A 26,331-nucleotide genomic window follows, 5' to 3' on the forward strand; every position below is an offset into this window, starting at 1 on the left:
ATCTCGCTACTCTAGGCAGCTAACAACAATAAAAACAGAGAAATGAAAAGAAATGTAAATGTAACTAGCAATGCAATGCAATGGGACAATAGAACAAACAATGCAAAAACAGCCATGTGAAGGGTGTGGAAGCAGGGATCCTATATAAGAAATAGAGAAATAAATAAATAACTCTTGGAGGAAACCAAGCAAATAATGTCCCACCTATAGCTCCATTGTGTGAGATTGACTGGCATGTCAATGCGATAATTAAATGTCCATCTCGATGGTGGACATAAATAATCACCATCAGGAATGGAGACCCTGAGTCATGTATGTGTGATCTGGGCAGCTATATAAATTAGTTTAATAAAAATTTTTTAAAAAATGAACTGGCGAGGAAGCGGGGAATCGAACAGCTGACTGCCAGGCGCTCGCACGCTGGAGTCTTCGAGGCGGGAGGGGAAGGAGGTGGGTGGAAGAGTCCTCGTCGCCATAGTAACAGAGCCGCGGGCCGTCTCGTTCCCCGGGCAGCCAGAAAGTTCCTCTTTCCCGTTCCCGCGATGTTTCGGTTCTCGCGAGAGCACGGCGCAGCCGCTGCGGAGCGAGTGGCTGAGGAGGGGTTGAAAAGAGGAGGAGGAGGCGGTCTTTTGTGTCCGCGTCCCTCTCTCGCACTCGGCTGAGGAAATGGCGGAGGATGACAAGTACGAGGCCGGCTCGGCCGCGCCGCCGCCCATGGGAGAGGCCGAGGAGGCCGCCGTCAACGACCACGACCGGCAACAGGAGGAAGAAGCGGGCGGAGCGGGCCTAGCCGAGGGCGGCGGGAACACAAACGGGGTGAAAATGTACGCGCGCGCCAGCCCGCCCGAAGGGGAAAGGGGGGAGAAAGGGGGGGAGTTCGCGCCTGCGCACAAAAGCGCCCTCGCGCTCCGCGGGTCTTGGCCGGGGAGGGGCGTGGCGCCCGGGCCCGAAGCCGCTACTTGAGGACGGGGATGTGGCGGGCTGCTTAGGCCTCGCGGCGAGCGGGTTGGAAGAGCGGAGGTCTGCCGGACCCTTCTCTCCCGGAGGGCAGTCGCCTGTTTTTTTTACCCTTTAATTCATCCTGTGTGTGTGTGTGTGTGTGTGTATGTATGGGGTGGGGTCGTGGTGGGAGAAGGCAGGCAGGCAGGCAGACGGGTTGCTTGGCCGTCTTCAAAAAGGGGCCTTCGTGCTGAGGAAGCCTCTTAAGGGACTTCGTGGAATAGAAGGGGGGCTGCCCTAAGCGAGGAATAGTCCTGGGGGGTGTATTGAGGGGCAGCCTCCCCCTCTTTGAAAGGGGAGTCAAGTTTATTGAGCTGAAGGGGGGGGGGGAAGAGTTGGTCCTCCTAGCCGGTAAACATGCAGCCCACCCATTGCTAGTCTCCTCTCTTAGCATCTTAAAACGGAGGGGGAAGGGATGGGTTGGAGCAGAAATTCTCCAGGGCCGCAGCGCCTCCTCCTCCTCTCCTCCTGCCATTGTTTGCAGGCTCAAGTAGATTGTAAAAAGCAGCAGGGGAAAAGAAATGCATAGCCTGCGGCCATTGCTCTACAGCCCTGTCCCGTGAAAGAAACACCCTGATTGCTCAGGATAAGCCCCAGTTGAACTAGCCTGCGGTGGGATGTTTGCTGTTGGCTGGCCCAGCCTGAATTAAAACAGGCTAGATGAGAAGGTTGCAACTATTAAACCAAAACTATTGACTTTTTTTCGACCTTTTACCTTGGCAGATGCTTTAATCTCCTGCAGTTGTTTTTCAGCCTTATTCTGGGATTGGATTCCACAGGTAACAAGCAAGCAGCCCTGCCCTTAGAAGGGTCTGAGGGAACTTGCACATCATATCCAACTGATGCAGGATTGTTATAATTAGGTAGAATGTGGATATCAGTGTGCTTTTGAGCTTCCCTTGGATAATCACGAATTGTAAAAGGTTTTTTTGTCTTTTCTTCCCACTTCTATCATTTCAGCTTGTTTTTGCATAGCGGAACTGATCAGCACAGTACAAAGCACACAAGTGGCATTCTGTATTATCAGATGCAGGTTGCCATTTGAGTCACAAGATATTGCTGTGACAGCTGTATCAAACAACTGAAACAATTATAGTACATTATTGCACCCCTAGGTACTTGTAACCTTTCTATCTGATGAGCTGCTACAAAAAACTGGGCCGCAGGACCACTTGTAGGAATCTTACGCTAATTGTACAACATCTATACATTTGCTGCTGTAAAAGGATGTTTGCCTTCATCAAGCCAGCTCTCCTATCTGTTGAAAATCAAAGCAGTGATGTGACTGCATAGTTCATGGGAGAATTTGTTTTAATGGCAATAACATGTCCCTCAGTTTACTCTCTGGGTAATAACTTCATAGAAGAGAATTTAGCTTTCTTTGCTTTACAAACAACTCATTTGGTCTTTTCAAATGAGTAAGGATGCATCTAAGCATGTTAGCCTGTGATATTTAGACACATACTTTGGTTTTGCTTCATGTGTTTCATACATTAATGCACAGTTACAATCTGGATTCATTAATGTGGCATCTCTTCAGAAAAACATAAGATAGTGCAAATACAAATACATCTAGTACAATTTCAGATATCTGGCCTTAAGAGGCACCACATTCATACGAAAAATGGAAAATTGCATCCTTGGATACATCCATCATTTAAATCTTGACCGTGTTGGGTGAGAAAATCCAAAGGACTTACATGACCACTTGGCACAGTATAACCAGAATGCAGCAGGGTCTCATAGTTCTGAGAATTTTGTTCATGTTTAGGTGGCTTAATTGGTTAAACTATGGGAGGTTGAGGAATTCTGGGAGATGAAGTCCACACCTCTTAAAAGGTACCATGGTTGAGAAACACTGGCTTAAAAGCAAGTATAGTCCTACATTCCAAAACCATCATCACTTTGTTCTTTCCAAATGCAGGGAAAACGATGAAACGGGAAAAGATGAGACCGTACCAGCGAAAGCAAAATATGTTTCGAAGCCAAAGGCAATCCCGTCTCTTGGACACAGGAATAGATTCCATCCATACACAAAGGAAAAGAGTGCAGGCACTGGGGAAAAGAAGAGTGTTAATCGTAATAGAGTTTTCATTAGCAACATCCCATATGATATGAAATGGCAGTCCATTAAAGATCTTATGAGAGAGAAAGGTAACTTACTTCTTGCCGTCTTCTCCACACACACACACACAAAAGGGACAATCAAATATCTGAAATATTATAAAGTCATGCAAATTTGGTGTGTCCTTTCCAACTTCTGCTTCATATGTCTATTTCTCCCTTTTCTTTCGCTGGAGACATTTGCATTGCAGGACAGTCTGGTAAACAAACGAAGTATCCAGGCTCCTCTACTAGTACGACAACGGACAGTGTAGTGAATATGCCAATTCTCATGAATGACCTTTTAAAAGGAGCGTGTTATGTCTAGCTATAGTTCTGAATATAAGCACCACTTAGTGTGTTCCTAAGTATGAAAGATAAAGGATACCTATCAAAAAGATTTTTCAGTATTTTTTCTTGGTGGAATCTGGCTGTGGAATTATTTCTGTCTGCCTTGTCACTTCTGCCATGACTTGTCTGTCTGGAGCTCTTACCAAGTGTGTGACTACTGTTGTAGTTTGACAGAACTATTTGAATTTCTCAAACTTCTTGCCACGGGCAGGTCTGGGACAGGTGAAATCTCAACTCACGAAATGTCAAAAGTTAGTTTTGTATTAATCTGGGAAAATACGATTGCTTCAAAATCATGCCAAGAATATTTGGTTTTTAGGTATTTTAATCAAAACAAACCTTTTAATTGTTCTAGGCGTATCTGTTGTAAGGTGACGTGACTATATGATTGGTTTTATGCAATGAAACTTATTCTAGAAAGTGTGTGGCTTGCTGTGAAATTTTTTTGACTCTTGTAAATTGGTTATTCTATTGAAGGCAACCTCTTTACTATTTGAAGATATTCAGGGAGAAAGTCACCTTAAAACAGCTGTTGTTAGCAGGATGACAAATGTTACTGAAAAGTGTTTATTGTTGATGTTCTAATCGATAGGTGAAGAAGGGACTATCTGTATATCTGAACTTGTTCACCAACCATATCATACTGGCCAAAATATGATCTATAGTATGAATTAGGTTAAACATAGTTGTTTTTTCTAGCTTTTGAGAATGTGGCTGTTGCATATTCCTGAAAATTAGCTAAATTATTATATAGCCCTTGACAAGGAGGTATGTTGGTCTGGTTTTGATTGTTGGTGAATAATAGGTGTTTCTCTGTAGAGTTGTGCACAGGGACACAGCAAAGAAAGACACTGGTGTTTAAATGCATTGTCTCTTGGTATTTTCCCTTTGTATGTCTTATGTAGTTGGTGAGGTTACATACGTGGAGCTGTTTAAGGATGCAGAAGGAAAATCAAGGGTAAGTGCCGTGGGCAAACATCTGCTAGAGGTTTAAAGTTCCTCAGCAGTTTTACTTTTGTATAATACTTGTACCAGTAACTGGAAAGTAAGTTTCATTTTTTTAATATCGATATTACAGACAGAGGTTTCTATATCAGATACAGTTTGTCAACTTTTATTTAAATTTGTGTAGTTGGATGCAAGGGACAAGCCCTTTTAACATGTGTTTTAAATAAATGGCATTTACCTAATTAATTTAAAACAGCAGCTCACTTTAGGATTTCTGTTGTGTTCAGTGTGTTTAAGTTGAGGACTGGAAAAAAAATAACTGAAATGATAAATTAAGTGTAGCATTCTAACTAGAGGCTGAGTATAAACTTTGATGAGCCTAAAGAGTGCAGGACTATTTTGGATTATTGGACTTTTTTTTAAACAAAAAAACTTGTCTAGGTTTTTTTAAAAAAAGGAATGGAAGAAGTTGGCTGTTAGGTAGGAGATACCTGCAACAAGGGAGACCATTTTGTGCAAAGAATGTTTAAAGCTGCTTTGTGTCTTTCTTCTTAAAAGGGTCAAACGTTCAAACTATAGTAAATCTGAGCCTGCTCTGAGAACACGAGAAATGCAGGTTTGACTCAAATGTAATCAGAAAAACCTGTTTGGTGTTTGATTATTTCCCCCTTAAGATTTTTATTTAACTGCAATTTTCATTTGACCCTTGGGAATTTTTATTAAATAATAAATAAAACCAAAGCTGGTTATAGAGTAACTTTTTAAAAATCAAAAAGTTTCTTTTTAAAGAAGGCAACAACACCAACAATTGTTAATAACTGCCATCATGTTACAGAAAATGTGGATATTATTCCTCAAGATAACAGTCCAGGGATAGTAATGGATCTACTCAGGTTTTTCGTGGATAAAGCTGTCTGTGTGTGCCATTTCCACATTCTGTACATGATTTGGCTTAAGGGAATTCTAGTAGAAAAAACCTACAATAAAACAAATTGAATGCCCACCTTCTTTGCCTTTCAAATTAACTAAAATGTTTTGAGTAAATGGTGGTAGGATAAATTATAGTTAAAACTGGCTTTCCCACTCCAAAATTTCTGTTCGTTATTCAGACTATTCTTCATTTTGTCTAAAATCTTAGTATAACAGTGACATTTACTGACTTATTTTTCATTTATTTTTGTTCTTTACTGCATTGACAAACCTTCTCATGGATATAGGGTTGTGGGTAAGTGTATTTTATGTTTTTTTTTCCTTAATATTTATAATATTTAGAAAAGTAAACAAATAAATAAGCATTTCATTCTTTTTAACCCAGTGTGGTTGAATTTAAAGATGAAGAATTTGTAAAGAAAGCACTGGAGACCATGAATAAATATGATCTTAATGGAAGACCACTTAACATAAAAGAGGTATGTTTGTATTTTTTACTCCAGGATACTAAGAAACGTCGTGGCTTTCTTTTAAAATAAAAGAACTGGAATAGAGTTACAGATATTTTGCAGAATAATAAACTTCTGCAAACAAACAATAGACATCAAAAAGTGCAAATTCTTTTTTAAAATTGCTGCAAATCTCTCTTTTTTCACTCTGTAAAATGGTAATGCAGTAGGTATCTGCCTTATTAAGCTTTCATAAGAAAATTCTCAGGCCCCTGAATAATGAAATTTGCATGTAAGCGTGCTTTGTCAAGCACCATTGATTTCCTGTAAGACTTGAAATATATCTACTTACTTATAAGCTTCAAATCTAGAGTTGGTTGAATGATGATTTTTAAACTCTACATGACTTGAATCTCTGCGTCTTCTGACTGCCTAATTGCGAACCAGGGTAGGAACGAATGTGGTGCCAGTATATCTGGTCTGTGAATCCTGCCTTCATGAAATACGTCTTCCGCAGATGATATTAACAGATAATTCTAAGATCATTGAATTTGATGTTTGGAAGAAACATATTTAACTTACCTACTTTGGGTGATCTTTGAGCTATGTAACATAATAGGAAGTGAAAGTGATTGATATTTCTCTCAAGACTACTTACGACTTAAGTGAGGTCTGTATCAACATGAAATATTTGTTCCTTCCGCTGCCTCTCCTAAGAATGCTACCTGCTTTGTGGAGGTTCCTTGGAATTGAAAATTATCTTAATATTTACTACTACTGACTGGATCAATTGATGCATATTTTCCTTGTTATCTATTTTATAGGATCTGGATGGTGAGCACGCCCGCAGGGCACTGCAGCGTGGAAGTGGGCCATTTACAGGCGGGCACGGACCAGATATAGCACCTGGCTTAATGAATTTGCCACCTTCTATACTTAATAACCCAAACATTCCTCCTGAGATTATCAGCAACCTACAAGCTGGCAGGCTTGGCTCCACCATTTTTGTTGCCAACGTAAGTGATAGAAAAGCAGTCGAGCTTCCTGGGCAATTGTTATAGTACATTATCATTAAGTGAGATGAGGCATTCTGATTTTAATGGGGTGTTAAGCATTGATAGATATTGCTTGATGTTGTCTTTGCATGTCTTGATATATTCTCCCAAGTTCTAAGATTTAGTGATTATTTTTTTAAAAAGACCCTTTTAGCTCAGTGTTCTTATAATCTGCTTTCAAAATTCACAGACTGCTTGGGTGGACATTGTAATAAATGGGAAATGAATAATCGTGTTTTAATACTTTTTGTTATTTGTCTTTTTAATAACTTCATGAGGAGATGAGGGGTGTTACTTTTGTTCTATTAGCATGTTGAAAAACGAAGGAACAGGTGCAGTTGCGTTGAGAGTGCGAACAGAATGAAAGGCCCTCCTCTAAGAGAGGCAAAATTTTGTTCGTCTATCACATGGAAGCTTTTGTCTTTTTAAGCTTGACTTTAAGGTTGGCTGGAAGAAATTAAAGGAAGTGTTCAGCATTGCTGGAACGGTAAAACGTGCGGATATCAAAGAAGACAAAGATGGCAAAAGTCGGGGGATGGGAACGGTGACTTTTGAGCAGCCCATTGAAGCTGTTCAGGCAATATGTATCCTCACAAGTGAATCTGATCAAAGAGCGATGTTGTCAAGTTTAGTCTGTGTAAGCAAGTTAAAAACATTGTTCCTACCATATTTGACTTCAGAGAGGGCTTGGTTGCGTGCAATTTTATCTCTTTGACAGAGAGCGTGCTTTTGAACAAGTAATTGAAGTTACAGTACTGGTCGTGTATTGGTGTAGGGGTAGATTGGCAGCTGTGAAAGGGATTATAGTAGTTTGTGGTGGCTTAGAAACTCTATTTCTCTTCTGGGATTGTATGATGGGACCCTGTGATCCACCAGCATCCCTCATTGTTGGCTACGTTGCCTGAGGTCAGGGTTCGATACCATCTTAAAATTCCATATTCCTGCACTGTTGGAATGGATCACTCTTTTAAAAAGAGATTTTGGTACTGGATCTGAGCAGATGATTAAGATTTCTGATTTAATCAGAATTTCTATGCACCCTGAATTAATGCCTGAACATTTTCTGAGGAACGGCAAGCAGGTAGATTGAGAGTTGGTTTGGCTTGGGGAAAACTTGATCATCTGAGGAAAGCAAAGAAGCCGGAGTATTAAATCCAACTACTGTGCTAATCCAACTGTAAAAGCTGTTTTATTAGTGATTTAATTATTATCTTTTAGCTATGCCTTGGTAGTAAAACTAACCTTTTTGAAAAACTAACAATAATTGGCAAAAGTAGGTGGATGATATGGAAAATAAATAGCATTTGTGATGTTGTATGTCACTGCTGTGTGTAAGAAAACTGTTCTGATAATAGAGCTCTTAAATTATGGTTGATGAAGACTAATCAGTGACTTAGTTGGCATACAAATTGCTTTGTTCTGATAATTAGTTTTCAGATAACTATTTTCTGTTAGGCGAAAGTGCTGATAGTCAGCCGGGTGCAACACTATTTGCATTATGAAAAGTAGGGAAGCTGATAATAAAGTTCAGAATTCCCAGTTTTCCTTCACACACACACACACACACACACACACACAAACACACACACACACACACACACACCTACCTCCCCCAAAATAGCTTTTGTAAGCAAGAGATGTTATCCAAACACCGGTGTTGAAATTCATTGCTTTCCTGCAGTTGAAGATACTGCACAAGTGGTTTGCTGCCTGATTTGAATTAGTGTTTGAAAAAGGCGGTTTTATTTAATCACACGTTGCCTACCCGTGTGCATTTACCAACTCGTCAGCAAACGGGCACCCTTTTAAAAGGGAATTAATCTGCTCTTGTGCCATCGAACAGAATTCTCAGTGTTGACATGCAGTTCAGGGCTTTCTACCTTCCTGAAATTTGCAAATGCAGCAATGCAGGTTGAATCGTTAAATTAGATCAGCGGTGGACAATCTGAAGCCTTAACTTTGCCCCCCTCCCCCGAGAACTACTGAAGCATAATTTTAAATATGAAAAAAGCAACAAGTAATTAAACGTGTGATGGCAGAATCTTATTAGCTGTATTTATTTACAAATGTTAATGAAATCAAATCCAGTTTTTCCCTTGTTCTGCCCACTCCTATAGTGCCATTTAATATTAATTAATATACTAGTGATTGGTGAGAGCTCATGTATACGTACCACAGTGTAAATGTGAGAGAAAGATGGTTTTCGGTTGAATATCTAATTTTTAAAAACAAGGATCCTTGACTATGCGCTCAGCGATGTTCAATGGACAGTTCCTCTTTGACAGACCCATGCATGTGAAAATGGTGAGTGGTGCCTTTCTATTATTTCCACGTGTGTGTGTGTGTGTGTGTTTGTGTATGTGTCTGTGCTCCCAGCTGTGGAAACATCACTCAAAAGCCTTGGCTTGTTTTTAGGATGACAAATCAATTCCTCATGACGATTTCCGTGCAGCAGATAGCAAGACTCCTCAGTTACCCCGTGAGTTATGGTCCTTTTCTTTGCTGCTTATTAATCTGGCTTTGGATACCAATTCACTGTTCAGAAAGTAGCTCTGTCTTATATGGCTACAATACCGTTCTGGAGAAACTATAGCCTTTAACATTTTATGGAGAGATTTTTATTTTTATTTTTTGCTTTTGAAGGTGGACTTGGAGGGATCGGAATGGGACTTGGTCCTGGTGGACAGCCAATCAGCGCCACCCAACTGAGCATGGGGAGTGGAATGGGGAACGTGACTCCAGGAGGTTAGCAGGCTCTCTTTTTCAGACAAGGGGGAAAATTATCTGGACTTCTATAGAAGGTGCTAAATGTAGACTAGCGTTTTAGGTATCTTAACTTAGATGAAGATAAAGGGGGGAAAAGTAGAAACTGGCACTTTTCATGGGGCTCTTTCCCCCTAAAATGGTTATAACCTTCCCAATTCTATTCTTCGTTTGGACATCCAGCTTTTAAAATTCAGTATCAGTCTGGTTTAACAGTTACTTTATTGCTGATTAATAAGGAGGGAGAGAAGAAAGGAAGGAAATATATCAGTCTACTTGCTATATTATAAATGCCTACAGACCTATGCTAAATAAAAAGAAGAGCTGTAATACTGCATTGATTCCTTTGATGTATTTTAAGGAATGGGAGTGGATGGACCAGGCTTTGGAGGAATGAGCAGAATGAGTGGAGGTAGGTATGTTCACTTGCTCCTTTATTTCTGTGTAAATGTTATGGCATTCATAAAAAACTCTTCACTTACGGCTCAGGTGTTGGTGGTTTTGGTGGCATGAAAGGAATGGCAAATATGGGAGGATTTGGCGGAGTCAACCGACTAGGAGGTAGGCAAACGTTTATTCATTACAATACAAAATGTTAAAGCTGTCGGGCAATAGTGTTAAAAAATAAAATCTTTCTAGGTATGGGAAGCGTAGATGACTTCAGAGGGAACATCGGTAGCGGCATGAGCGGTGGCCTAGGAACGGGCATGGCTGCTGGGATGGGGGGTAAGTTTGGCTTTATTTTACATGTGGTAATCAGGCTAGGCTATTCTTCAAAGAAAACTTTTTTTAAAAAAATGGGCTATCGTGGCTTAAGACTGGGGTGTCAAACTCACGTCACGTTGGCATCGCGTGACGTATTGGGACTTCCCCCTTCGCTGAACTGGGCGTGGGCGTGGCCAGCATGTGACATATCCGGCCTGTGGGCTGGGAGTTTGATAGCCCTGGCATAAAGTTATAATAAACAATATAGAAGTAGACTTCCTTCTACTTGATCAAAAAGTTCTGTGAAAAGTAAATTTCTCTTACATTGCTGTCTGGTGTTTGAGAGGCTTCTCATTCACATTGATTGATCCATCCATCCATCCAGGTTCTATAGCTGGCCATCTCAGTGACTGGGTGGCTTACAATTTCACAAGTATAAGAACAAGTAAAACAATAAAAACCAATTTTTAAAACAAAACATCCAAAATAAATATATGTACACAGCAGCAGAGTTCCTTAGCCATGTAATAGTTAGATAATTACCGTATTTTTTGGACAATAAGACACAAGATGCACCTAGGTTTAAGAGAAGGAAAAGAAGAAAAGAAATAGTTTTTTTTTTCCTCCACGTGTCCTGTTTTGCCCTCCCTGGTGTCCAGAAGCACTCTGCAGTTTTTGTCCTCCCCGGCATCAGAGAGGCCAAAACGAGATGCACGGAGGGTTTGGGAGGCCCAAAACAGGCCTGTATTCGCTCTATAAGACGCACAGACATTTCCATCCACTTTTTTTGGTGGGGGAGGAGGGGGGAAAGTGTGTTTTATAGTCTGAAAAAATACGGTAGTTTTCCATTCCCTCAAGTTACCACCTGTGAGGAGTGATTTTGTACTATCGGAGTGTCTGAATGGTGATTTGTGCATCGCTCGGGACTCAGAAAGAAGCGCTGAATGCTGCTGTCTTTTCCTTGCAGAAATGTTCCGTGGTGGCATGGGAGGAACTCTTGACAGGGACTTTGGTCGAAGCGATATGGCCCTGAGCCGTGGTTTTGGAGACACCTTTGGGAGAATGGGTATGACTCTGGGCAACCAACCCCCACCCCCCACCCCAAGAATGTAATAACCAGCATGGAGCAAGCAAGTCATTTTCACAAATGAGCATGATGCCACTTCATACTCAAAATCTTTCTTTTATCTCTCTTCTCACTATGGTTTTCTTAAAAAAGAAAAGATTGTTCCTTCACTCCAGAGGGGGACACCACGCAGGATCTCATTTGTACTATATTTTTGAAACAAACCTAAGTCAGAAGCCTGAATTTTTTTTTTTTTAATCTTAGGAGGTGCTTCTGCTGCTTAACAGCCTTACAGACTATTTAATGTATATGTCAGAATAATTGTAATGAATCTTCTCTTGTGGTATTTTCCTAACTTTTAAAAAATGTAGATCAATTTGAATAGTATGCCCAGAAGAAGTATGTGGATGATTATAAAACCCCACAGAAGTTTGGAAGAATTCCCCAGCTTAAAGTGAAATGGATTTATGTAACTTCATTTTTTTCTATCCTCGTTTAGGTGGTGCAATGGTTGGTGGTTTTGCAGGAGGCATGGGAGCTTCTAATATGGGCCCAGTAGGATCTGGAATGAGTAGGTTGAATAAAGAATAAATCCAGTTGTAGAAAGGCTTCTTAACATTCAAGGTGGATCTAGGGGGAAAAAAAATCAGCTGTTGCTCCCCCACCCACAAAAATAGGATTTCCTAGATCATGGGGCTTAGTTGTAATTGAAGTTTATTAAGATCTGTATATATCTTGCGTCTGGCTCTATGTTTAGCTTTTAGCTCTATGTTAGAGCATTTCAGAAACCAAGCTTTGTGTGACCCAGTTTTTCTGCTTAAGCGACATGTATTTCTAGTACAACTACAGAAGTAATGGATTTGAGGGAAATTGTAGGGACAATTCAAGCTGTATGATACTTCAGGTGCATATAAATCACACGGGAGGTTTAAACGTGTAAAAGGAAGATTCACTGAGTTGTCATGCATGGCTGTTTGATAAATGAAATGGGTCTGCATTAATGCTTTGCGTTGCAAGTGTGATTGTATGCTTTCACCCCTGCTGGAAGTTCTCATTCCTTGAGGGCTTTATGTATTGACAGTTCCATTCTCTTGAGAATCATTATACTTATTTTCGGAAAACCAATGCTTTTTCATAATAAGAGCAAACAAAGCTGGCTTTATAACCAAGCAGATGTTAGAGATTGAACCTGTGACCTTTACATCTGGACCTTAGAGATTGCATCTGAAGGGTGTGCAGTTTCACTGAGATACAGTCCTTTCCTGGATTGAGCAAATAGCAGGCACGCAGGCTGAGAAGTCTAAATCATAGCATGCATTTTTACCATGGTGTGTGAAAACCCGAATTACAGAATAACTATAATATCTGGAAGGCTGCTGTAACTGAACTAATAATATCCTATGGAGCCTCTTTTTGGAATCAATGGACTGCTGCACGATTTAATGAGTTTATTATAAAGCCGTGGCTTTCACTCGCTACAGGGCATTGACAACTGAAATTAGCCTTAATCATGGACCAGTGGAATCAGCCTCAAAATAGATGGGGTTGAGATTCAACCTTTGCAGTGTTTGGCAACTTCCATTTCCCTGGGCCGCCCACTGGTGCAGCCATAAATGACTGAGAGTTAACTAGAAAGATTGAATGGAAGGGCGGAATGGAATTGATAAAGTTGGCATCTCTATGTGCAGCCTGACATCTCTAGAGAACCGGTTTGGTGTAATGGTTAAGGCAGCAGGTTAGAAGCCAGGAGTCCATGAATTCTAGTCCTGTCATGGATACAAAGCCAGCTGGGTGATTTTGAGCCAGTCAGTTTCTCTCTGCCCTTTAGGAAGGAGGTAATGGCAACCACTTCTGAAAAACCTTGTCCAGAAAGCTGCATGGACTTGTTCAGGAAGTCTCTTGAGAATCAGACGTAATTGAATAATAATAGAAAAAAAACCCTCAGAGAAGTACTATTCATTAGTCAGTGCAATTGACAAGAACTACCTAGCTCCCCCTGCTGAAATGCCTCTGCCTTTGCAAAAAAGCAAAAAACACCCCAATTCCACTTGATACCCCCCGGGAGATTCTAAAAGACTCACTTCTCCTCTCTCTGTTCTTCTCTGCCTTTGCAGGTAGTGGAATAAGCGGCATGAATAGCATGACCGGCGGCATGGGCATGGGCATGGGCATGGATCGGATGAGCACCAGCTTTGATCGGATGGGACCCACCATGGGAACTGCGCTGGAGAGAAACCTCGATATGGACCGAGGATTTGTGCCTGGCCCCATGGGAAGTGGTGTGAGAGACCGTGTAGGCACCAAAGGCAACCAAATATTTGTCAGAAATGTAAGCCTCTGAATTAAAAACTGATGAGCAGCATAATTCTCCCGCTTTTTCTCCTGAAGGTTACTACTCTATGCTTATCTTCATTTCAGCTTCCTTTTGACTTGACCTGGCAGAAGCTTAAGGAAAAATTCAGCCAGTGTGGTAAGTATTAGGCACAAATAAGGCTGCCTCTCAGACTTAACAAGACACAGGAAGTGTCTGTGTTGGTGGCTTTCTGACCCGTTCCTCTCTTCCGTGGAGCCTCTTGACGCCTGCCTTGACCTGCAGTATGCGCAGGCATCTTGGGATGTCACGTTCCCTCGAAGCGCGTGCTTGAAAAGAGCTGTCCCTTCCGAGCAGCTTCGAGTTCCTTTCTGGTGTTTCCCTTGAGGAACAGACTAGGCAACACAAGCTTCCTCTTAGGCCATGAGTTATGTGACAGATGTATTTGCAGAGATCGGGCTCTGGACTTATTCCTGTGATTTCAGAGGGTAGTATAGTACCCTAAATTATAGTTCGCTGATCCAGATGTGATTGCCCAAACAGGTTTTCAAACTATGAGTCAGACTTTGACTGGGTTTAGTTACATTGCAATATTCTTTTTCGAGAGGCAACTGGGCTTCCGGGATTCCATTCCCCACCATCCAGTCAGAGCTGAAGAAATTCTTGGATGAGAAGTTAAACATCTTCAACGAAAACCAGAAAGTCCAGTTGCCTCTTGAAAAGTCTCTTTGGGACAACCATGTCCTGGATAACTGAGAATCCCCATAGACATTTACATTGCAATAATCTATAGTACTTCAAATACTGTAAATAAGTTTCATGGATAATGCTAATCTATAGCATGGGTTTTTTTTCCTATAGTGTAATATGCAAATTATGTTGTTATGGCTTATTTATAAATTAATTAGGGTTAAAACTTTAGTTTAGTGCTTGGATGCCATGAAAAAAACTGATATTTGATAAATAAACCTTTTTAGATATATCTGAATATTGCAACAATTTAGCTTTTGACATTCTTATAAAATATAGGCACCTGGTGGCAAATTCTTCGGGAGGCATAATCTTTATATTCTGTTCAATGGATAAGTTAAAATTTATTTAGTTTCATGATTAAGTCAGGTTCAGAACAAAAGACTGTTTTTGAATTTTAAAGGGAGTAGGGTATGTCTTAATTTTTTCCTGAAAAGGTCAAAGGTTTTTGTATCATTTGAAAACTTGCATAAAGAGAAAAATGATTTTAACATGCAATTTATTTCTTTACTTATTAAAGCTAAGTCTGCTTTCTTCAATATGTTGTAATCTGTAGCTAAAACTTGTTTTGGTATATATAAATGAATAGCTTTAAATATGTTTATCTAAATATGTTTACTAGAAAAATATGTTCTTATCTTAAAAAGGGGGAAAGCACTATGTTCTTTGAATTCTGTGGTTAAAAATATAAAAAGCAAGATTTTTTACATTGTTCTTCATAAGATGATATTTATATATAGTTTTAGACATTATGCTTTTTGTTTTTTTAAACCTGGCTTGTTTTTCTTTCTTAATGTGAATGGAGGCTTAACTAGATCAGCAAAAAGTGCCCCAAGAGGACCTCTTCAACATTGTTTTTATTTTATTTATAAGCAGTACCTAAGTTCTGGCTCACAATATCCAAAAGTATTTAACATTACTCTAACATTTATTTCAGCAAAGCCATAGGTGTCATTATTTGGATATACTCCAGTGACCGAAACATGAAAGAGCCATTAGATTATTTCAGTTCTATTTTACTTAAAAAGTCCAGCCGTACAACCAAGATCTGTTATCAATGATATAACAAACTAACGGTAGAAACAAGAATATTTGCTTTGAAGTGATGAAAGCAGGGAAGATGAGCAGGAAACATGGAGTGAATCAGAAGGGGAGGGGAGGGGGCTAAAGGAGGTGGCATGGAGCAAGATTTGAGTGGGTAAACTTGATTTTAAAAAAATCCCCTTTGATGGTAATTATAGGATTTCTACTTCTAGCTGTACACAGTTGGCTAAACTGAGCTTTAACTTTTCAGGTCATGTAATGTTTGCAGAAATAAAAATGGAGAATGGAAAATCAAAAGGCTGTGGAACAGTCCGATTTGACTCACCAGAATCGGCAGAAAAGGCCTGTAGAATAATGAACGGCATAAAAATCAGTGGCAGAGAAATTGACGTACGTTTGGATCGTATTGCGTAATTTATAAAGTACATGTTGGGGAACATTCCTTTAGACAGTTTCCTGTAGCTCCTTCCTTTCTTTCCTTTCCCAGTAAGTCATTTTTAGTAGCACTGTCTGCTTTGAGTTGAAGAAACAATACTTTTAAAACAGCCCCTCATCCCCGCCCCCTCAGCCTTTAACAGTATAGTGTTTAATATACTGTGTGAACTTGTTAATTCTTATTACATTTTGATTTTTAAGAGAAAACTTTCCTGACTTGTTCAGTGGCCTAAACCGCCCCACCTTCTCTTATATTCAGAAGCTGTGGCTGTTTTATGCCTCTTTAAAAATCATGCTAAGTGTTTCTAGTCATTCAGTTTAAATGAATGGTTCTACTGTTTTTAATAAAACAAGCCATTTTCTCTGTTTAATAAAAGTCTGTATAGTGGAATTTGTTTTTTTGTCAGCTTTGCCTGTCTTGCGATTGTAAAGCCTGGGGGTTTTTCATTTCTCTTCCCATCCATTTGTTTTACAAGCTTTAGTAGTTGTTGCGAATTCTTTATCGCATTCATCATTAACCGTGATTTTTTTTAAAAAAACGTCATGATGTAGATTTTTCTCTAAATGCGTTTTACAGCCCATGGAGATGTTGGGGTTTTTTATTTCTTGGCGAAATGAAGAGATTGACTCTTTCCATTCCTTATTCCACATGATGGCGAATTGATACAAAACCAAAAGCCAAACGAATTAGTTGCCACAATTCTTTATTGGATTGTTCCCTATGATTCCAAGTTCATACAGAATTGATAACGTGGCAAAGGCTACGTACATCAGAAGGGAAATGGCTCCCAGTTTTTTGTCTAATTTCCAGCCATTCAGATGAACGGCCAGAAAAATAAAAACAATAGAACAAATGAGAGAAATGGCCGTATAGGTCAATCCGCTGCTGTTCACAAGCACAGGGCCTGATGGGTCAACAAAGGCAGTTTTTATAAACCAAGGTAATCCCAAGCACAACAAATCAAACACATTGGATCCTACAATGTTCGACATGGCCATATCTCCTTTCCCTGCAAGATAGAACATATTAATATGTCAATCTTAAGAAGTTTGCTGTGGTATTTTATTTGTTTGTTATGAATCAAATCTAGACGACTGTCCAGCTCACAGAAAGAGATGATAGCAACCCAATTTTATGTTTAAAAGACCTTTGCTCTATCTTGTCCACAGGACTGTCATCTGTGGCCTTAACAAGTTTGAAAATACCTTCAGATCAATGTTAAGAGTGACACCCCTAGGCTCATCCAAAATGGAGTGAAATTAGTATTTTAATGGGAATCACTCACTTTCCAAGTAGGACAAAAGGCAATGGTCTCATCCCAGTAATTATTAGGTAAAAGAATTGGAAAAACCACTTCTGAATGTAGTCAGCTTATTAATTCAGCAAATTTAGGTGTCAAAGATGTCAAAAACTGGAAAAGGGGTCCCATTTTGTCACATGGTTACTAACTTGGCCATGATAGCTTAACAGATGCAAAGGATTTTACCTCTTTTAGCCACGAGAACACTGGCAATTGTGTCTGGAATGCTGGTTCCAGCTGCTAGTAGCGTAAGGCCCATTATAGTTTCAGGAATATGCAGAGTTTCCCCTGTAATCAGAAAAATCCAAAAGCAAACATCTCATTTCCTTGAGAATGAATTGGGAAGCAATCATACCTAATATTTTAAGAGAATTGCATTTTAAAATCAAAATGACCTGACCAGAATACAGCAACCTGGTAGCGCAATGAACTAAGCTACAGTTTTTATTCTGAAAGCAGATAACCCCTCAACTGCACGAGTTGAACAGAGGAAGCTATTTAGCTTTGAAAAACTTGGTTAATGAATACTGTGAAAAGCTATATAACCTTTCCTTCAAATGCCAAAGAAGCCTGCTATTCTGGACAACGCAGCCCTTTAGAATAGCTACAACCAGCCTAATCCCCTCAGTTACTTTGGCATCTTTATCACATGAGCTGATTGAAGTCATATGAGGCACTAACCTCTCAATAATCTACTCTTGGGGAAAAATGCATTTTCATAGGAGGAGGGGTCTGGAGCCTGCTAATAATCCTTGCTCTAAGAACTAAATTCAGATGAAAAGCAAGGGAGACATTTGGTTTGTAGAATAGTGGTGAAATGCAGTCTTTTCTGCTATAAAATATATTTTCATGTGAGGCACAAGTTTTCACTTGTGTTTCCTAAGCTTTAAATAAGAGCCAATAACGGCTTAATTTTAAAAAGGCCAAAATTTAGATTCATTGTCCAACACTTGTTTTGAATTTATTTCACTTGTGTAGTGAGAAACAATCTAAACGTGGTTTTGACGTTCTTGGATAGGCTTCTTCTAGATAATGTAATTGCAGGCAAGTGTTGGGACTGCAATCCAGTGTGACAGCATCTGATATGGGGAAGGATTCTAGTTCCTTCTCTTGAACATACAGGGGAAAACATTAAATGGGGGATTGTGGAAAAGAGTGTCACAGTGTCAGTTTGACAAACACTGGGCTGGAAGAACACAATTCATGCACTGTTCTAAGCCTTAATGGTTTTTTTTTTTTTAATTCAGTAACCCAGCCATTGTGGCTTAATCAGGAACACACAGTCAAAATATGCCATGGTCTGATACTTGGCAAGTCAGTTTCTCCTTTACTAGCGTAAAACAATTTCCTGTCCATATTAGCTCTTTTATAGGGCATACTCTTAATCAGTCTGAGGGTTCTAGATTTTGTTTCCTTTTACATCATCCTTGTATTAAGAATGGGTTTACCTTAAGCAGATGTCTATCCCTGCAGTGTTTTGCATTAGATGCTCAGGTAAAACCTTTCAGAGTCTGAAGGTTGTAGGTTACCTAAGCCAGGAGCTACACATTTAAAATGGTCATACATTTTGGGACACCTAGACTGGCTTGAAAACAACCCTCAAGTGATTTTTTTTTAAAGAGACATACCCTTGGCTGCTCTAGATACGTACACAGCCCTCAGTATCATGTGAATATTGGGCATTCATTGTTCCACTCTAATATGCAGTCTTAACATGTGATCTCTGCAGACATATCACCTGAAATCAAGCTTTGTATTTTGAGATGCCATTAACGTGTTGGTTGGAGCAGGCAGGCTAATAAGAACTAGCCCATTGTAAACCTACCCACTATGGTCACCATCCACACAAGAATGTATGTAAAGGCAGAAATCCACACTGCCGACATAGAGAAGGAAAGCATGAACCACTTTTTCCAAAAGGGTTTTCTGCAGTCTGGAATCGTCAGGTACAGTACAGTGATGATGGGAAGGGCAAGCACCCACAGAATTCTCTTCAGATCTGCTTCAGGCACGGTGAACACGCTCGGGGGATCTGTCCGATGAAAAGAATCGTTTAAAGAAATGAGATCCTGATGTTTAAAAGTACATACTCGGTTTTCCTGATAATGTAGCTATTTTAGTTCTTTACAAAGCTGTCTTTATTATAAATATATAGGGCTTTATTGTTCCATTAAATTTTTTCTCTAGATGTAAAAATCTGAAAATTGGAAGCTTTGTATCTTAGAAATTAAGTAACAAAAAGCAAAAATTAGGTACTTGTCCTTGGCTTGCCCCATAGATATCCCAGGGGCCAATGTGTTGGACTGGGGAGTTGTATACTTAATCACAACCTTTTTGCAAATTAATGACATAGTCTTGACATACTTATTAGATGTTTAGTTACCTTTGTATCAACTTTACTTCCAGCATTTGAAAAATATGAAGAATAAAAAAAATACTACATGCCTCATAATTTTGGGGTTAGGATTCCAAAAAACAATACATCTTAGCAGTTCTTGCAACAGTTTTTAAAGAGGCTGGATAAAAAAAAAATACCTTCAGAAATGGTATCAGGTCCATGTAAGCTTGCTGAAAGTTGAGTGTAATCAGACTCATGAAAAATGTCGTTGTCTGATCTTGATTGTCGCCGAACGAGAGGTTGAGTCTCGTCCCTCCATCCTGACAGTGGCTGGTCTTCGGCCTCTTCCGTGACCACCAAGAAACAGGTGCAGCAAGGACTAAATTTGCTCATGAAATATTGGTTGATTTTAATGTCAAAGCAGAGTACTAAAATATAGAGTCCATATATCAACAGGAGTGAAGCACATTCATACCTAAGACAAAGTAAAAATTTTGCATCAATGTCAGGTTGTGTGAAACCACCCACTTTGGCAGGCAAACCTAACCAGTTGCAGCTTGTCCAATCACTAACTGTGATAAGACTTGCGTGAAGCAAGTCAAATGTATCTTGCATTTCCCATTGCACTAGGAATTGTTCTTGAGTTCGGTACATGAATTATTTTCCAGCTGTTCCCGCAGATTGTATGGCTTAAAATTTGGGGCTTTTTCATGGCAATACACATGCTTTTATATCGAACGATATTTTCTAGGTCTGCCTAGCTCCAAACTGCAGACTTTGTGCTTGAAATACGGGTGACCAGAAGAAGTCAAAAGCGTATCAGGCTCTATCAGATTCTTTATCAAAAACGGGCAGATTTCACTAGAACATTTGCTCTGCATTTTCGCTACATCTCCAAGATCCACCAGCGTGACCGAAATGCAAGAGATAACAGGTTGCATCTGTGGTTGGAGAATAATTCTTTGTGGCAATGAATTCGTCTCACATAAAAACCATTCATGATGATTCAAGTCCTCAACTGCAGAGGCGTGGCCTGAAAAATCAAAGGCTCCATATCTTCTCTTGCTAAAATATCTGAATAAAGAAGCTGGCAACCTCTGCATAGCATTGTGACTTGCTGATAGAAGGCAGCCTGCTTGGGATCTGGCAGTCCATATGATGTAGAGCTCATATTCACTCCACATGCCAGATTGCTCATTCAAAGAGCAAAGAATTCCAGCAATTTGTCTCTAATGAACATAGGCGGCTAAATAATGTTTGAAAAGCATTTCCTTGCAGTAATCAATTATTAAATGTATATGCTTCTCAAGTCACTGTAGCAACCAAGAACCGTCTCTTCTCCAAATATTTAAAGTGTGCCTTTAAGTGTAAGCAACCAATCAATCTACTCATTAAACCAGCCAACCATGCACCTTAAAGTTAAGTGTTGAAAAGCAAAACATAAAGATAAAAATGTGTCGTCTAAAAGATCTGCAGTGCATATATGAGCAGCCAGTTCTTTCTGTGCTGTTTCACTTGAATAAAATAAGAGGGAGCGGTATTTTTGGGGAATGCTTACCAATAAACTTGGTTGTCCACAATCATGGCAAGAACTGCCCCAGCGCTAATAATGTAAGCCAAGCAATCTCTGAACAATGGCCAGCAAGACAGGTGTGAAACCTAGAGAATACAATACATTTGGAGTGTATGAGCATTTTGAAGACATTTGGATGAGCTTTTTCAAGTCTCCGTAACAAATGGGTCTTTTGAGAATATAAGTAGTGCCCTGTTGGATTGGACCTTGACCCATCTAGTCCAATTGTGCATTCTCCCAGGGATCAAGTACACATGGTAGCCCACCATCTCTCAGCACATGGCCTTCAGAGGCAGTCCCACCACCATGAATAGCCACTGATCTTCATGACTACCATCAGTCATGGTTTGGTTGACATGTTCCAAATTTCATCCGAGAATGCCTTTAAAATGTCAATAAGCCCAGTAAAGCAACTTCATTCTACTAAACCTAAGATATTTCCATCTGCAATATGGAAATTATTGGATACAACTTGTAGGATGTATGTTCCTCACTATCAACTTTCTAAAAGTACCAAGATCTCAGTAACTTAGTACACTAAACTTTTTCAGTTATCCCCAATTGATAACATCCTACCTGGAAAGTACTGTCAACTGGCCCCAAATTAATTTCCCTTTACAGTTAAAGAGGAAGGTGGAATCATAAAAAAAGAGAACATACCATGCCAGCTAAGAGTCCACAGGCTGCACAGATGCCGAGAAGATTGTAGATGGCGGAGCCAAGAATGGTGCTGACCCCAATATCGCCCTTTGTGACAAAAACACCTAAAAATGAAGCATTGGTTGATAGGACTGACTTTTGCTGTTGCAAGGACTCAACTGTGTGCTGGTTAAAGGGTGGCTTACCAAGAAAGGCTGTGACTAATTCGGGAGCAGAACTGCCAGCTGCCATGAAGGTTGCTCCTGCTACATCCTGAGAGAGGCCAAGAGCTATAGGATCAATGGAGACAAGAGAAAAGAGGCATGCAATCATCAGGGATTGTAAAAATCATGGGACAACATTTTCATTTCTCTATTTATTTATTTTACTTCTTCTTATATCCCCTCAGTGTTCAATGGCTCCAAGCAACTTACAAGGTATTGATATAATACGACTAAAAATAGCCATAAATGATAATTATACTTTATATAATTTGATAGATAGATGACAGCTAGCTAGATGATAGCTAGATGATCGCCAGATAGATGACAGATAGAGATAAGATAGATAGGTTTTGGAAGTTTGGCTCGAGACTCATGATTTAATTGGGGTAACTGCCGGAATCCTGACAAAAGGAGTCAGTCATGGCTCGGCCCATTATGTGGCGGTTGCCAATATTCTTGGAAATTTGTCTTTGTCCAGAACGCATTTCATAGCTGCTTTCCCAAATCCTTTTTATCTGCCGAGGAGATGAATACGCTCCCAGCGCTCTCACTCTACCGAGGAGGCTCTTTGTTCAGTACTGATCAAGCCCAAGAGATAATCCTTGAATTCTTTGCTCCCGGCTTTCGGATCCTTTTTCCTACAATTAGCCACACAAAAAAACCCCACATAACTTTTTTCTAAACTGCAGTTGCCTTGTGCCCAGAATTGTCTCGGAACGGCAATTCGGTTTTTTGGGAAGGGGATAAGATAGCCCACGGGAGACTTACTATGACTGATCATCTCCAACGCTGGGAGGAAGTAGTCATCACAGACTATGGCCACTGCCAGGAACATGTAAAAAATGATGATGAAATAGATCACGATGCCACCTTCTACTCGTTCTTGCGGTGTGAAAAACCCATCGGGGAATTCCGACGATGGGGAGAGAACACACTGGCTTTTGTTTTCTGTAAAGCAAATCAGGAAATCCTAATTTCGTAAAAAGCCGATCTCGGCTGCCTTAGTATTTTTACTTTGAAGAACTGGAGGGCAAGGCAGAAATGACAAGGATGGTCTCTTTCTTTTGTAGGGGAAGTAGCTTAAAAAAAGACTTCGCTTAAATAATAATAATAATAAAAGCATACGGCTCTTCCCAAATGTATTTATCCTTACTGAAATACTGTCATCTAATTCTCCAAAATGTCTACGGAGATTCTTAATCCTCCAGATCATGGTTGTCCCAAAGGCACTTTTCCAAAAGGCAACTGGACCTTCTTGGGTTTTTCCTTGAAAATGTTTCGCTTCTCATCCAAGAAGCTTCTTTAGTTCTGAAGAATTCAGGCAGAATGGAAGAAGCTTCTTGGATGAGAAGCTAAACCTTTTCAAGGGAAAAAAACACCTAGAAAGTCCAGTTGCCTTTTGAAAAAGCATCCTTGGGACAATGCCCAAAATGTTTTCTGCTCATGGCAAAAAAGGATGCTGGGACCTCTACCACCACTAACCCCATCATCTGTACAGGTGTGGTCCTTTTTCTAATCATTCCTCACCTATTAGCAGAAAGTATGGAGACACAAAAAAGCCCTTCGCGACACCCCCAAACAAGGCTCAACTTTTCCAGGTAGATTCTCTTCTGCAGAAACCAAACCTTTCTATTTCAACAGGATTTCCAAGCTGGCAATGACTACACACACACTCCAAAGCAGTGGTTGCCAGGGACCACTAGTGGTCCACGAGAAAATTTTGGTGATCCACAGAGAAATGTCATCCTCAAAGCACCCCCCAAAGCAATTAATCCAAGCTGCGTGGGAACACAAGGTTGCACCACCCACATGGCCCGTGGGAACACAAGGCTTGCATTGCTTACATGGTGAACAACATGAGGTAGTGAAGGGAGGAAGGGCAAAACTTACCCCACTTGCCCCAGCAGCCTCACCTGGACACTGGGCTGCTTCTGTTTTCTTCTGCTTTGGGCAGCAAAAGTCTTTCTTTCTCTCCTCCAAACTCTGCCAGAAATGAGTCTCTGGGACCCTGCAAGGCCTCCTGCTCCAAGAGGCTGCGCCGGCAAAGACTCCTTTCTGGTGGAGTTTTGGGAAGAGAAAGAAAGACTTTTGCTGCTACTGCTGCTTTCCTTGCATGAAGCCAAAAGTCTCTCTCTCTTTCCCCCATGAGAACAGAGCTGGAGACGGTATCCTGCGATCCCAAATAAAGAATGATCGATCGGTAGGAAAACCGGGTGGGGAATTTTCTTGCAGACTTTTTGGGGGATTTCCCCAGGGTCTCTGCTGGGAAAACGCCAGCAAGCCACCGTGAGTCAAAATTCATATTAACGGTCCGTGGGATTTAAAATTATGGGTTTGGTGGTCCCTGAGGTCCAAAAAGTTGGCGACCCCTGCTCCAACAGCACACTCTGGAATGCAAATTCTGAAAGTCACAATCCTGAGACCTTCTTCTTCTTGTGCCATATCCATCATCGGATGTTGGCAATCCTATTTTGATCAACAGCCGCACGAAAAAGTGCTGTTGAGTTTTGTCCAGATCAGTCCCTTAAATTTTGAAGCCATGATGTTCTTCTTCTGCCTGGATCTTCGTTTGCCTTCAAATCCCTGGAGGATTAACTGAACCATGCCGCATCAGGTTTCCAAAATATTCTTAACTTTCGCTTTTTTTATGGTTTTGACGATTTCCCTTGGCTTTCCCAGGCGGCTTCTCACTTCCTCCTTTCTGATTTTGTCACCAAATCCTGAGACCCTCTTTTATCCTTATCAATGCTCCTGGTTGAGGGGATCCCATGAATTGAAACCCGAATGCATGCATGGTTATAACCGCCACCCTCCTAATTCCACTCCTGTGCCTGGCAAGGACCTATCGGGAGAGCAACCTGGCTCCACCGAGTACAACTTACTCACAAGTAGACGAGTCCACAAGAGGGGAACCGACCTACTCCCAACTGCCAAAGGACGCCCTTTGCCGGGGGGCAGTGCGCGCAGGACACGGAGGAGGCAGCTGCAAAGGGGGAAGAGGAACTCGCTCGGCCTTACCTGGATCCTCGCGGAGGTGCTGAGCGCTCGCCCCCGGCAAAGGAAGCCCCCCTACAAAGGCTCCCGTCCCCCAAAGCAGCCCCAGACCCAGGGCGACCACGCAGGGAGTCCGGCGGCTTTTGGGCTGATGCTGAGCTGGATGCATCTTGCAAGGCTGGAACCGGGGCGCATTGGGCAGGGCGGGTAGGCGGGCAGGCAGGCAGGAGACCGGGCTCGGGAGCATCATGTGAGTCCGCTGGGAAGGCCTTGTTGGGCTCGGGGGCCTGAGAGGGAGGGAAAGCTTTAAAGTCCTGGAAAGAAAAGACTTTGGGAAGCAGCGCGAGATCAGCCGATCAGGGTTGGAGGCGGCGGGAGAATTTGGCGTAGGGGAAAAAAAAACTAAACAAAATGTGCAAGCTTTCGGGTCCTTCAGAGCTCTTCGTCGGGGAAGAGAAACACGGCGAGGCTAGAAGGGACTCCACTAACGCCTATGCCGGCTCCTTTCAGACAGAGGCGGCCTTAATTTGATGGTTGGGATTCGTGCGCCTTTGCCCGTGACTTGCATCCTTGTTGGGTTGGTTGCTTAAACTTTGGTGATCTTGCAGCGGTTGGCGAGCCTGTCTTAGTTGAAGGCAGACTTGGAAGGAACTTTTGGGCTGAAGGGGCTGTAGAAGATTCCCAGCCCGAGTTGAAAAAATGAAGAGAATCTGCTCACGATGTAAATGTAAATGCAATGATGGTTGGGTTGGTTAGACAGGGAAGGTAGGAATGTCCAGGGAGCATGGATGGCTTCTACCTTCCTCAACTCTGCTTTGATAGGGGAGAGGGGGCGGGTAGGAAAAAAGATTCTCATTTATTAATTTGATCTATTAAACAAATTTATATAGCCACCTATGTGTGAGTTCCACAACGCACACCTAGATGATTCCAGGCAAAGAATAAAAAACTTAATTTAAACATTAAAAAAAAAATCTTATCCAAGTAAGAAAACAACAACAACTGGAAGCATGCAAATAGCAAAACTTCTTAGATGCTTTCTTGCCAGCTTGTTCAGATGCCCTTTCTCGACACAGCAACTATCTGTGTAATTAAGGATTAAATGCTAATACACTCGCCTGTTTCAAGATACAGGCTTTTTTTTTATCTGTCTAGGAATAAGGGCGGGCTATTGAAAGGCAAAATGCCAAGTTATGGCTTCTATTGAATTAGATAGCTTGCCAGCTTTGGTAAATGTTTTCCTGTCAATTTTGCACACTTGTATTTTGACACCGTTAAATAATGGTGCATTTAAAACCAGCTTATCATTTGCATGGAGATATTTGGGCCTATCAGTTGCATGGAATAAGAAGG

General features: G+C 40.9%; 2 protein-coding genes across 2 annotated transcripts; one reads left to right on the plus strand and one right to left on the minus strand.

Annotated features, from left to right (window-relative positions):
* Positions 1 to 647: 647 nt before the first annotated feature.
* On the plus strand, positions 648 to 16,285 carry MYEF2 (myelin expression factor 2). Its single transcript, XM_026709598.2, has 18 exons — positions 648 to 824; positions 2,924 to 3,153; positions 4,359 to 4,411; positions 5,619 to 5,626; positions 5,717 to 5,810; positions 6,605 to 6,796; positions 7,266 to 7,419; positions 9,090 to 9,139; positions 9,251 to 9,314; positions 9,479 to 9,580; positions 9,960 to 10,010; positions 10,088 to 10,159; positions 10,238 to 10,324; positions 11,271 to 11,369; positions 11,869 to 11,940; positions 13,484 to 13,698; positions 13,788 to 13,839; positions 15,725 to 16,285. The coding sequence occupies exons 1-18, from the start codon at positions 667 to 669 to the stop codon at positions 15,886 to 15,888; spliced, it is 1,917 nt and encodes a 638-aa protein (XP_026565383.1). The 5' UTR covers positions 648 to 666; the 3' UTR covers positions 15,889 to 16,285.
* A 292-nt stretch (positions 16,286 to 16,577) lies between these two features.
* Positions 16,578 to 25,439, minus strand: SLC24A5 (solute carrier family 24 member 5). The gene is made up of 9 exons (XM_026709789.2): positions 25,003 to 25,439; positions 22,753 to 22,932; positions 21,967 to 22,050; positions 21,782 to 21,885; positions 21,107 to 21,207; positions 19,746 to 20,023; positions 19,036 to 19,242; positions 17,397 to 17,498; positions 16,578 to 16,919 (listed from the first exon to the last, which is right to left on the minus strand). The coding sequence occupies exons 1-9, from the start codon at positions 25,226 to 25,228 to the stop codon at positions 16,597 to 16,599; spliced, it is 1,605 nt and encodes a 534-aa protein (XP_026565574.2). The 5' UTR covers positions 25,229 to 25,439; the 3' UTR covers positions 16,578 to 16,596.
* Positions 25,440 to 26,331: the final 892 nt, after the last annotated feature.

This window comes from Pseudonaja textilis, chromosome 13 (assembly GCF_049901715.1).
Source record: "Pseudonaja textilis isolate UNSWEBS1 chromosome 13, rPseTex1.2, whole genome shotgun sequence".
In the NCBI taxonomy this organism is placed as follows: domain Eukaryota; kingdom Metazoa; phylum Chordata; class Lepidosauria; order Squamata; family Elapidae; genus Pseudonaja; species Pseudonaja textilis.

Coding starts and splice junctions, on each gene's coding strand:
- MYEF2 (XM_026709598.2), top strand. CDS start 667: ATGGCGGAGGATGACAAGTACGAGGCCGGCTCGGCCGCGCCGCCGCCC. Junction 5,811..6,604: donor GACCACTTAACATAAAAGAG/GTATGTTTGTAT, acceptor TCTATTTTATAG/GATCTGGATGGTGAGCACGC. Junction 9,315..9,478: donor CAAGACTCCTCAGTTACCCC/GTGAGTTATGGT, acceptor TTGCTTTTGAAG/GTGGACTTGGAGGGATCGGA.
- SLC24A5 (XM_026709789.2), bottom strand. CDS start 25,228: ATGATGCTCCCGAGCCCGGTCTCCTGCCTGCCTGCCCGCCTACCCGCC. Junction 17,499..19,035: donor GTGGATGGTGACCATAGTGG/GTAGGTTTACAA, acceptor TTCTGATTACAG/GGGAAACTCTGCATATTCCT. Junction 16,920..17,396: donor TGTTCTCGTGGCTAAAAGAG/GTAAAATCCTTT, acceptor TCTATCTTGCAG/GGAAAGGAGATATGGCCATG.